This window comes from Heloderma suspectum, chromosome 10, assembly GCF_057233095.1.
Source record: "Heloderma suspectum isolate Gila_16-S chromosome 10, 16-S_ref, whole genome shotgun sequence".
NCBI lineage: Eukaryota > Metazoa > Chordata > Lepidosauria > Squamata > Helodermatidae > Heloderma > Heloderma suspectum.
The window spans coordinates 28,752,080-28,764,815 of NC_139467.1; the positions used below are offsets into that span (position 1 = coordinate 28,752,080).

At 47.0% G+C, this 12,736-nt stretch overlaps 1 protein-coding gene across 4 annotated transcripts in view; it reads left to right on the top strand.

The window, feature by feature from the left end:
- The window catches only part of LOC146338016 (mitochondrial peptide methionine sulfoxide reductase-like), an 83,106-nt gene extending 78,692 nt beyond the window's left edge, over nt 1-4,414 (top strand). For all 4 annotated transcript variants that reach the window (XM_084815712.1, XM_084815713.1, XM_084815711.1 and 1 more), the window contains one exon: nt 1,783-4,414. In XM_084815712.1, coding sequence (XP_084671838.1) covers nt 1,783-1,941 — 159 coding nt within the window. In that variant the 3' untranslated portion in view covers nt 1,942-4,414. The remainder of the gene's footprint in view (nt 1-1,782) is intronic.
- Nucleotides 4,415-12,736: the final 8,322 nt, after the last annotated feature.

A 12,736-nucleotide genomic window follows, 5' to 3' on the forward strand; every position in this document is an offset into this window, starting at 1 on the left:
TGCAGGAAAATACAGAAGAAGAAACAAGATGGGATGGATGTAAAAGTGGGGAAAAGAGAACCTGAGTGAAATCGAGGTTGATAGATACACCTGTCCCTGGGTATGAAGACAAAAGCCCCCCTCTCTTATTGTCCATAGAAACTTGTATTTGGAGGTACATTCCATCAGAACATAGGGATTCCATTTACCTATGATGGCCAGTGGCTGTTGGTAGAAACATCCTCCCTGAATTTCTCTATTCTCCTTTTAACTCTGTCTTGAGTCATTGGCTATCACTCCATCTTGTGGCGGGGAGTTCCACAAGTTAAGGGCACAATCCTATGCATGTTTAGACAGAAAAAAGCCCTACAACTCCCAGCATGCCCCAGCCATTCCATTTTGGAGAAGATCTGAGGGTCTGCATTCCAGTGGTGGGTGGGGACAAAGGCAAAAGGGGTGAGGGCAAAAATACAAAAACAAACACACCCAACATATTGTTGCTTTAAGCTTGTACTGCCAGTAAATAGGCCTTAGGAGTAGCATTGCTCAACCTTTTAGAATGGAAGGTAAACTGCACAAAAGCTGGAAAGCCACCAAACGATCTGTGGTCAGATGAAAGGGGTGGGCAGGGGGCGTGGCCATAGGGGCAACCCCAGCTGGGCTGGATTGGGACCCAGGTGGGTCAAATTTGGCCCTCGGGACTGAGATGCTGCACTAATCAAAACAGCCCTTTGAAGGTCACTTTATTCATACATTTGCTGGTTCTACATGAATTATTTCACTTCCAGACGCTGTGGGGAGGAGGAAAGGAATAAGACAAGGAACTGAAGTCCCACTTCCTGAGCACTTCAAATTAGAGCTGTACGCAAAGGTCCTCTTAGAATTCTCCAGCCTATTTCTGGAGCCTGTTGGGGGGACAATTTCACTGAATTTCTCCTAGGGGAGGAGAAATTCTCCAACAGTTTCTCACAGACAGGGCTCACTATTGGCAGGGGTTGTAGCACAGGTTCATTCTTTTTCCCCCTAAAGGTTTTTGGTTTATTGCAGTGATCCTGCAAGTGGCAACAGCATCAACTGTGTTGAGGCTTCCACTCTTCCAAGGCAGAATTTTGAATTTCTTTTGGTTTTTGAGCTTATGCAATCACTGCGAGGTGGCCAAGGGAGCTGTGTGTGTTTTCTCTCTCTATTGCACATCTTTCCATTGCTCTGCAGCCACCTGCACGTCCTGAACTGAAAAGCCCCATGGGAGGATTTGCCTCATGATGTCTTCCTCATGACAGTTTTAAATGAAGTGTGGGAAGCTGAGGAGGCTACAGGTGGCCACAGAGATTATTGTACAATGAAAGACAAGTCAATCACACATACTCCACAGCCACAAGAACCCCAAACCCAAGCCATGAGAATTTCTCCAAAATTTCTTCTCCTTTGAATTTCTTTTCGAAAGCAATTTCTTTTCTATCAGATCAAATGAGAATGGTCTAAAAAAAGTGGGAGAAATTTTTGGCACAGCACTACTACAAATCCTCCTCAGTGCCATCCTCGGTCCCTGCCCATAGGTTTTTAAGCCTACCTTCACAGCCATGAGGACCAGAAACTTTTTTTTAAAATGAAGTCTGAAATTGTTAAAGTTCTGTCCCCCAATACCAACATTGGTTGGATGCTTCAAAGGAGGGAAGGAGGGGTGGAGATAAACTAATGTTCAAGTCAGGAGCTTGAGGAGAGTTTTTATTTTGCTTTTACTATCCTGTTGAGAGCACTAACTGTTCTATTCTTTTTTTCTTTTTAAATGTCATCCCTTGGCAGGAGTTGTCTAAGAAGCAGCTGGGACCAATAACTACTGAGATCCTGGAAGCCAAGGAGTTCTACTACGCTGAAGATTACCACCAGCAATACCTGCACAAAAACCCGAGCACGTGTTCCAGCCTGAAAGGCACAGGAGTTGCCTGCCCCTCTGGCAAATGAGAGCTCCCCAAAGGGAGTGCTCTTGGGAGCCATGGTAATCGTAACCCTTGAGCAGTTTCCATGGAAACCGAAGCAGCCTAGCATCCTCTTAATTCAACTGTAATTTAGCAACAGGGGCCTTTGTTTCCTTCTTTTGTGTTTGTGGGACACTGCGAGATTTGGGGAGACAGGCAAAAATGGGCGGTCTGCTGGGAGACCTTCCTGTGCCTTTGATAGCTGGTATGGATATGATAGATAGACCCATTTCCATCCAGGGCTGTTGTCTGGTATTGCCGAGAGAGGCACCGATGTATACAAGTCATGCTTTTATCCTAGTTGCAGCCTCTTTGCTGTCTTACAGGAGCGGATGGAGCAAGCTGAAGTTCCCATATGTTCCCAGCCTGTATGCTTCCCTCTGTAGCATTGTGTTTTGGTCACTGGGACTAAGGGAGAGGCCATCTGGACAAATGAAACATTGCTCTTTTGACCTCATGGAGGATTTCTACATCTGTGGCCTGTGGTGAAAGCCAAGACTGTGTTTTCTCCCCGTGCCCCACAGTACCTCTTCTGGAGGGTTAAGGGACAACAGGGCAACTTTTGTTGAGAATAGTTCCATATTCCCTTTCCCCTTCACCAAGCTGCAACGAGCAAGCAGAGCGGGTTTCTTTCTCTCCTCTTTCCATTCTTTCTGACAAGGTGTGTAACGCTCAGGCTGTGCACCTCCATAGGTTCTTTTAACAGCCCCCCTTGGCTCCCCTGCTGTCACCATGGCCATTGTCGCTACCACCATTCTGCTGGGAATCTGGCCGCACAGCCACTCCTGACAGCAGCAGGGTGCAGTCCATAGTATGTTCTAAGGGGGATAATACAGCCTCCCAACCCACCACAGTTGCCCACTTCTGCTTTATTGCTATCAGGACCAAGCCGTGACAGGCTATGCTACGCCCACTGGGCTCTGATTGGCTCCCCTTCCCTCTTAACCCTGATTGGCCATGGGCTCATTTATAAGACCACTCTTATCTTCAAGGCATGTTTCAGTGGGATTACCAGACTTTGTGCCTCAGTTATGACCTACCAGTTTGCCTTATATGTTGGTGACTTGGGTTACTGCCCCTGCTGGAGCCTTAACCTAAGTTTTGAACCATGAACTGCCTGATTTTCCCCGCTACTAATTCTGGACTGATCATTAAAGGCTTGCTTTAGTTTTGGGGTGTTTTTTTTTAATGACAGATAATATTGCCTCACCCAGTAGATTGAATTTTGTTTATATGCATGATACGATTATGTGTGATACATGTGATATTTCAACTTTCAGTATATAGAACAAAAATGTATACAGGCAGGCAGATGTTAAGCGATTGATATTAAACTACACATATTACCATTTCTAGCAAAGTCTTATTTTTTGTCCTTGCACAAGCTTAGTTTAAGGTCTGACTAGACTGTTTTCTGCCACCAGAGTTTGAATACTATATACCAGGGGTGCAGTACATCAAGCTCAGGGGCCAAATCCAGTCTTCTGGTGCTCCCCAGATGGATATGCCACTTTCCCTGACTACTGGTCTTTGGTGGTTTTCTGGGTTTTGAGCAGTTCTTTCCCCATTCTAAAAGGCAGGAATGCCTCTTCTCCTAAGGCTTAGTGGCTGGCAGGAAGAGCTTTCAGCTAAAATATGCTAATATTTTGGCCCTGCCTTTTGGCCACACCCACCACTAGAATGCAGCCCCCAAGAACTTCTCTGAAATGGAATTTGGCCCTCGGGCTGAAAGAGGTTCTGCACCCCTAGTACAGGGCCTCTTATTGTCTGCATTCCTGGGAGGATGCACAATTAACACACTTCTGTCACGCTGTTCCCCCTTCATACCTTCAGCAAATTCATTTTCTGGGTGTCGATCCTCATACAAACCAAATGGCGCCACCCATGCACAAGAGGGAGGCATCTGCAGGCTTGAGGGAATCAATATTTAGGGTTTTTAGCTTTGAAAAAAGGCGCGCAAGGGGGGACATGATAGAGGGGCACATAATTATGCATGGTGTGGAGGAAGTGGGAAATTCAGGACCAATAAAGGGACAGCACATAGTTAAACTATGGAACTCACCACCGCCAAGTGTAGTGATGGCCACCAACTGTGAGAGCAGTCAGGTGGGTGACCACACGTCAGAGGGCCTTCTCTGTAGTGGCTCCACACCTTTGGAACAAGTTGCCATCGGAGATCTGCCATGCTCCATCATTGCAGGCTTTTAAGAAAGCCTTGAAAACATATTATTTTACCATGGCTTTCTCTTTAAATGACTGCTATTGTTGCTGTTACTGCCATTATCATTGTTGCTGGATTTATTGTTGGCTTTTATTGTTGCTTTTATTTTTTTTATGTTTTTATCGCTTTTAATATTTTAACCGTTTTATGTGTTTTATTGCTGTAAGCGCCTTGGGAGGGCTTCTGCCCTGAACGGTGGCCAAGAAATGTTTTAAATAAATAAATAAACGTGGACGGCTTTAAAGGGGGATAAGACAAATTCATGGAGGAAAAGGCCATGAACAGCTACTAGTCATGACGGCTGCATGTTACCTCCAGGATCAGAGGAAGCATGCCTCTGAATAATACCATTCACTAGAGGACATGAGCGGGAGGGTGCTCTTGCTTATGTGTTTCCCACTGACATCTGGTTCGCCACTGTGTGAACAGAATGCAGGACTAGATAGGCCCACGAAGTGCTCAGGCTTCACTGCCGGCTGTAAGAGCTTTAAGCTAAAAGACGCTGGTATTTTTAGTATTTTCCCCCCATCCGCTTTCCTTTAGGTCCCGCCCTGTTTTGCCTTTGGCAAAACTTGAATTCAGCCTCTGAGAGCTCTGCATTTGACTTTGGCTGTTGGGCTGGAATAGGTTGAGCACTCCTGCTTTAGGTGGTGTCAGAGATGTAAGCCCTGTACTATTGCATGCACACATTGTCCTGGCACCTGCCATTTCAGGAAAGCACTAACATGCTTGATGTCAGGGTTCAGCCCTGTCTAGCCCTGGAACCTAGGAACCTGGAACCTCAGGTGTCCTAAGAAGATGAGCAGGAGGAGCAAGACACCCCCCCCAACCCCGGATACTCCCACATTGTGCCTACTCTACACTAAAAATGAAAAAAGACATTGCTTCTAGACACACATTTAAAGTAATGTCTGCTTTGGTCCTCACGGAGTTTGAATCAGGTTGCAGTGGCGGAAAACAGCCTGTCTTTCTCACACACTCCTAATCATGATAAGCAGGGGTGCGGAACCTGTGGCCCTCCAGGTGTCCGTGGAGGCTCCCAGCTCCCATCAGTCCAAGCCAGCATGCTGCATGGTCTGGGACCATGTTGAGTTGTAGTCCAGCAACAGCTGGAAGTCCATGGATTCCCCACCCCTGCCTGATGGAGTAGTGTTGGTGACGCTGACCCCTTTTAGGGTTGCTGCTGCTTTTTCCAAGAGACAAGGGGAAAGATGGGGGGGGCAGGAGTGACTGCTCATTTGCATATGTTAATTGTATTGATTCGGAAGCCATTCAAATGTGAAATGGTTTCCAGTGACTAGCAGTGCTTAAAAAAACCCCCACCAGGCAGCTGTAAAGCAGTCCATGTGTCAACATTTACAGTGATAAATGCATTTAGCGTAGCTAAGCGTTGGTGGCAGGAGGGGGGAGGATATGTTTAAAGCTACAATCTTGCATACATTTACTTGGCACTGAGTGGGCCTTACTTTCAATGGGCCTTATTTTACAATGGGCCTTACTTTCAAGACAACATGGATACGACTAGGCTGCACGGATGCAATTCTGGGTTTGGGAACATAAGAAGCTGCCTTATACCGAGTCAAACCATCAGTCTGTCTTGCTCAGTGTTGCTGACACTGACTAGCAGTATTTCTACAGGGTTCCAGGCAGGGGTCTTTCCCAGCCCTAAATCCAGAATGGATTTAACAAAGTCCGAGCATCCCTAGGTTTGTCTAGATAAGTACTGTCTGCTCTGACTGGCAGAGGTCCTCCAGGGTCTCAGGCAGAGAGTCTTTCCCGTGGACTGTGTCTGATCTTTTTTTAACTGTCGAGGTCAGGGATTGCCTTGGGGGCTTTCTGTCTTGAAAGTATGTGCATGCAAAAGATTCTAGATTCATAGGAACCTAATCTGTCCTAACCATACCTTGATTGAACCTGGGACCTTCTCCAGGCAAAGCATGTGCTCTACCAAATTCATAGGAACCTAGGAAGCTGCCTTATACTAAGCCAGACCATTGGTCCATCTAGGCCAGTATTTGAGACACTGACTAGCAGCAGCTCTCTATAGTTTCAGGCTGGATTATTTCCTAGCCACACCTGGAGATGCCAGGGATTGAACCTGGGACCATCTGCAGGCAAAGCAGGGGCTCAGTCACTGAGCTATGGCCCTTCTCCAGCCGTTAGGAATATAAGAAGCAATGGGTGTCTGCAGGAAGGGGCAATGGGGTGCTGTTGCCCCCACCATGAGCAATCATCTCCAGATTTCCAGATTTATTGTTTTTAAAGGAAGTTTCTAGCCCTTGTAGAACCTGAGATATGAAGCAAAATGTGCAGCTTCCATTCTACCCGTTTGTTTTGTGAGAAACTAACCTGCTCCCACCTTTCATTGTTTTCAGCCAAGGAATGTAGTAATAGCAATGGTTAACACACCCAGTGGGTGGGTTTGCATGATCACGGAGGTAAAATAAGCCACAGTGGGTGCAGTTTGTCATGACGTCCAAACCTGTTGAGGGCGGGTGGCTGGGGTGGTTTACAAACCACGCTGAATCCCATAACTTGTTCAAGGGTTGCCAGGTAGTTTGTAAACCATCCCACCCAGCCACTTTCACCAGGTTTGGGGGTCACAACAACCTGCACCCAGTGAGGGTAATTATGCTAATTAGGTAGATCATGACTGGCATGCACAGGGAGGAAAAATAAGCCACTGTGGCTTATTTTCCCGCCGTGATTGTGCGAACCCGGTCACTATCTGGGTGTGTTAACCATTATGGGTGTGTGTGTGTGTCTTGGGGGGGGGGGAAGTAATCTTCCATGTTAGGAAGTAACTTCAGCCTCATAAAAACAATTTAGAAATCCAGGGGTTTAGTGTAGTTGAGGCAGTAGTGTGTCTACCAAAAAACAAAAGGCAGCAGCAAAGACAGGAGTTCATGATCTTTCGAACTCAGGCCTTGTTAATATTTTCCCCCAAGTTTATGAACACTTTAAAAATTACCCTGAGAATGTGTGCAGATAAAGCTCATCATTATTATACCCACATTTCTGAACCAGGATGTGCCTGGGTGGGAGGGAGAGTGAAATCGAGGGGGAGGGTGCCAATTTAATGGTGGTGGTAGGTAGGAGATGGGCTGGTATGACGGAGAAAGGATCTCGGAGTGCTGGAAGACCTAAATGATTATGTGCCATTCCTCTCTTGTATCCCTCGACCGTACCGCTGGTTCCTGGTGGCCTGGCTACTGTACCCTCTGGCCGGCTGTGCTGTTGGTGAATGCCAAGTTGGTGTGTAATAAGTAGGGATGTATGGATTTTGTAAAATCTGTTCTGAATGCATTTTGCAAATGGTCAGGTGTCTTCCATCCCCATCATCTGCTCACTGACAGAATTTGATCTTTTCCAATTTCCCAAAATTGTGCAAATTTGCATTTGTGCACATTCACGTTTGCAAAAATGCACATTTTTGTGCTTTAGCCTATGGGGGAAATGTGCATTTTCAGCTGGTTTTTTTTTTTTTAATTTTACGTATTTTTCTATGACTAAATTCACGTAAAATTCCAAAAAGTAAAAATAAAATGGTCCACAAGTTCGTGGAGTCCAGGCAACTTGGGAAAAGCCAGTCCGCTGTGGAATCCACAGGTCAGAATTCCAAACTCATTTGATTCCCTTGCAGATTTCTCCGACATCCCTAGTAATAAGACCTCAATAATTTGTGATTTGGTTATGATGAGGGAGCCAACCTGGTGTGCATCACCAAGACCTGGGTGGGCGGGCTGGGTGGTGTAGATCTGACCCAGACTTGTCCACCTGAGTACTCCAGACAGCACTAGGCTAGGCTGCAGGGCCAGGGGGTGGGGGGTGGGGTGGGGTGATCTATACAAGTTCAATCCTGCTTACCAAGAAACTCTCCTATTCTGGGATGGGCTATGAGAGCCTTACTTTGTGTTGGGTCAAAGAGACAGACTGGGGATGCTATTGGTGTACTGCCCATCCTGCTGCCCAATGTCTTCCCTGACTGAGTTGGCTGAGGTGGTCTTGGATGTGGTTTTGGAGAACCCTAGGATCTTGGTCGGGGGGGGGGGGACTTCAATTTCCATGCTGAGGCTGCCTTAACAAGATATTGGGCTGGCTATTGGAGTGGTGGTGGAAATCATTCCTTTGACATGGTCAGATCACTTCCTGGTGAAGTTGAATCTCATGGTGCCAGTCTCTCCCTGCACAGGTGGGGGACCCATTAAAATGGTCCACCCTCGGACACTTATAGAATTCGATGGATTCCTGAATGCTCTGAGGGATTTTCCAGTAGCCATAGCCAGCGCTTCTGTTGAAGCCCTTGTCATGCTGTGGAATGGTGAGGCACGAAGGGCCTTTGACACAAGCACTCCTAAGGGCCCTCTCTGGCACTGTGGAGTTTCACAGCAATTAAAACCACAAAATACCATCTTAAAGTTTAAAACTACAGCATAAAACCAAAGTGAAAAATAAAAACCAAACTAAAACCTAGCAGCAGGGCAAAGATTTCAGATGCAGCAGTAACAGATTTAAAAACAGAAACTGAAAGACAAAGCAAGAAGGGCTTCACCTGGTGCCGAAAAGAGCAAAACGTAGATGCCAGGCAAGTCTCTCTTGGGAGTTCATTCCACAACCAGGGTGCCACAACAGAAAAGGCCCTCTTCTTAGTAGCCACCCACCTCACTTCCTTTGGCGGGGGCTCCTGGAGAAGGATGCTCCAGATGTGTTGGACTTTAAAGGACATTACCGATGGCCTTCTGAGCTGGCCGTTGCTGAGCCACTCCAAAATGCCGCTCCCCTTTGCTTTTCTGTTGTGATTCCTGAGGCTGCCAGCTGGGGGAGCTGTTACATTAATCAGAGTTAGGGATGTCAGAGAATTCCGCCACAAATCTCAGTGAGGCCGAATGCCAGTGCATTCGGCCCCCCCGAAATCCGTTGCAGAACGAAGCCCCCACCGCCCCCACCCCACGAAAGGCGTGCAAAACGGAGCACTTACCTGCTCCTGTCCACGCTGCTTTGCAAATGGCGGCTGTCCTGGCCGCCATTCGCTTCCTCCTCTTCTTAGCCGTGATAGGCTACGTAAATACTTACATAGCCTAGCACGGCTAATGCAGGGACGCAAATAGCGGCGGCTACAACAGCCGCCATTTGTGTCCCTGCAGGGCTGCCAAGTGGCCAGATGTCCGGCTGTGGGTGGCCAGAGCCGGCTGGTGGGCAGGATTCCGGGGGGAGGGACGGAGCGCCTCCCCCCCGTCGAGGATTCCGGGGGGAGGGACAGAGTGCCTCCCCCCCATCGAGGATTCCGGGGGGAGGGACAGAGCGCCTTCCCCCCGTCGAGGATTCTGGGGGGAGGGACAGAGTGCCTCCCCCCCGTCGAGGATTCCGGGGGGAGGGACAGAGTGCCTCCCCCCCATCGAGGATTCCGGGGGGAGGGACAGAGCGCCTCCCCCCCACTGTGGATGCCCCTGCGCGGAGCCAGGTAAGGGATTCGTACATCCCTACTAATAATGCACCCAAACACCTAAACCAAGCCAGTCCCTCCTGGTCAGCATTTATCAGCCTGTTCCCCAAAAGATAAGGCAAGAAGAAGCCAACCCTTCCATGCTAAGGGGAAAGAGACTCCCGCTCAGCTCAGCAAGGACCTGATGCAAAAGTAACATGGCTTGGATGATTAGAAACAGGGTTCGGGGATCAAAAACAGCAGAAGACTCTTGTGTCTCCTGAAGGAATGCATGTATTGTGGCATGAACCATTGGTGATCAGATCACAGGGCCTAAGGCCTGGACCGGAAGTCTTACAACTGAATGTCATTACAGCATTCGCAGGATGGGGAAGGTTGCTAGTAATGGGGAAATGGACAGAGGGAGGGTCTTGGGTCCCTTTTAAAAAATGGTATAAAGCTGATGCCATCTCTGGTCCTTCGGTCAGTGAGCCAAAGTCATTGCTGAGTAATGCACACAAGAATCCAAGACAGGTGCCCCCTCCCCAAATGGCAGCCTTGATTGAGACTTGATTGTCTTGTGGCTCCAACTAACCATCTGTGCTGGAAGGAAGGAAGGAAGGAAGGAAGGAAGGAAGGAAGGAAGGAAGGACCAAGCATTGACTTCCTATTCTTATCTTTACCTACCTTAGGGCTCCTGAAACAATAACGTTTCTATCTCCTTCTCCCATATTATCAGCTCTGAGCTGTGAAGAAGCTGGTTAATAACAAGAGCTGCTGTGCCAAATATTCTCCGAGGGGAGGGGGGGGTAGAGCTGACCAGTAGTTTTGGTTGGGTAGAAATTCTGAAGATATTCTCCTTTCTATCATGGTTTCCCATCTATGTGGTTTCTTTAGTGCCATTTCCCTGTCCCCGCACCCCCAATTGCTGCTTCTTTCTCTTTATTGGGTTTGTAAAAATGGCCGAACCCACCCAATCAGGGATCATGCAGTGAATGGGATGACACGCCAATGCTCTTTTTACCAATCAGGGATCACACAGTGAATGGGATGACATGCCAATGCTCTTTTTACCAATCAGGGATCACACAGTGAATGGGATGACATGCCAGTGCTCCATTGCCCATCATATTTGGCTATGTGAGGACTATGTAAATTAAAAAGCTAACATTTTGCCAGAAAGGAGAGGACTTTTTCCTTTTCCTTTTTTTTTACAATGCTGAAAACATTTGTGAAAATCTAAGATGCTTCAGCTCAGTTCTCCTTTGAGAGGCAGAGCTCACGCTGCTGCTGCCGAAAATGTTTCCCCATAATGAATCATCCCCATCTCAGCTGCAATGTGTGGAAGGACTCATCCTGTGGATCAAGGCCATCGGTGTTGTGCACCTCCCTATCAACAGCCCACATTCTCAGCATGCAATAAGCTCTAGCAACTATTAGACAACATCTCTGGCAAAGCCTTTAGTTTTAAAGTCCAGAGGAATGAGCAAGCTTTTTGAACCTACAGGTGATTCACAACAGGAAGTGTATTGGAAACAGGTGCAAGAGGGCAGTTCAGGACAAAGGAACGGCATGAGTCAGGGAAGGAGGGAAATGTCAGCTGTTAGTTCTTCTAGTCACCAGTTTAGTGGTGCCATCAGGGCAGGACTTTGGGGCAGAGGTCAAGGGCCCCACTTGGCAGAAAGCACAGGAGGGCCCCAGAATGAAGCAGAGCTGGCTTACCACATTTGGAAGTAACTGAAGTATTACACATTACCATCTAAAGAAGAGGGTGATAAGACCCTGTAGTCCAGAGTCTAAAAGGTCAGAAGTATTTGAGCATTCCTTCCCTTTCAAATAGTCAACCTGCGGGATCTTGTTAAGAATTAATGAATGTTGGCAATGCATCCTGGTGGAGGAGGCGGTAGTGGTAGCCACACCTCCTAGTGTAACGTAGCTGCACAAATGAGCATCCATCTTTGGCTCATTGCTGTGTAGCTTTCGATATGGCCATGGTTTCTGCCCCACAATTTACAAAATAGATTGCAAAAGCAACAACAACCCAACCCACCCAAATTCCTTTCCCTCCTTTTAAATTAATTTTCCACATACAAAAACAAATGAACAAATAAACAAACCATACAGCAAATTTAAATCTCGTTGCTGACGGGGGATAGTACATTTAATGTTTCCTCCCTTTACTCTACAGTCAGAAATATAGGTGGAATCCATTGGATGCTTGGAGGTTTTCTTTGTGGTTCTTCATTATATTTTGGGTGCAATCTTATGCATGTTTCAACAGACAAAAGTCCTACAACTCCCAGCATGCCCCAGCCAGCCAACCTGGGAGTTGTAGGACTTTTGTCTGTCTAAACATGCATAGGATTGCACCTTTAGTCTCTTTCCCATAATCTGAGAAAAGGCTTTGGCAAATATTGAAGCATATGTCCCTGATGTGTATGTATTATTTGTTTGTTTGTTTGTTTGTTTGTTTGTTTATTACATTTCTATACTGGCCAATAGCCAAAGCTCTCTGGGCAGTTTACAAAGATTGAAAACATGAAAAATACAGTATACAGAGATTAAAAGCTGTTTGTATAAAAAACACACAAACAGACAATATACACAAGAGAACATATATCTAAAACAACTTCAAACAAGCAATCTCAAGCAAACAGCCATAACCATAAGACATTCCAGGATCAATTAAAACTTATCATATGCTGCTGAATGCCTTGGAGAACAAAAAGGTATTTACCTGGCACCAAAATATAACAATGTTGGCACCAGGCAAGCCTCATCGGGGAGATAATTCCATAATTTGGGGGCCACCACCGAAAAGGCCTTCTCCCTTGTCGCTGTCTTCTGAGCTTCCCTCGGTGTAGGCAGCTGGAGGAGGGCCTTAGATGTGTAGTAGACAGGTAGGTTTGTGTCGGGAGAGGTGCTCCATCAGGGTATTGTGGTCCCAAGCTGTGTAAGGCTTTATAGGTTAAAGCTAGCACCTTGAATCGGGCTTGGAAACATCCAGGCAGCCAGTGCAAGCGGCCCAGAGTCAGTCTTATATGTTCAGAACTTCTGGTCCCCATTATCAATCTGGCTGCTGCATTTTGCATGAGCTGTAGCTTCTGAACCGTCTTCAAAGGCAGCCCCACATAGAGT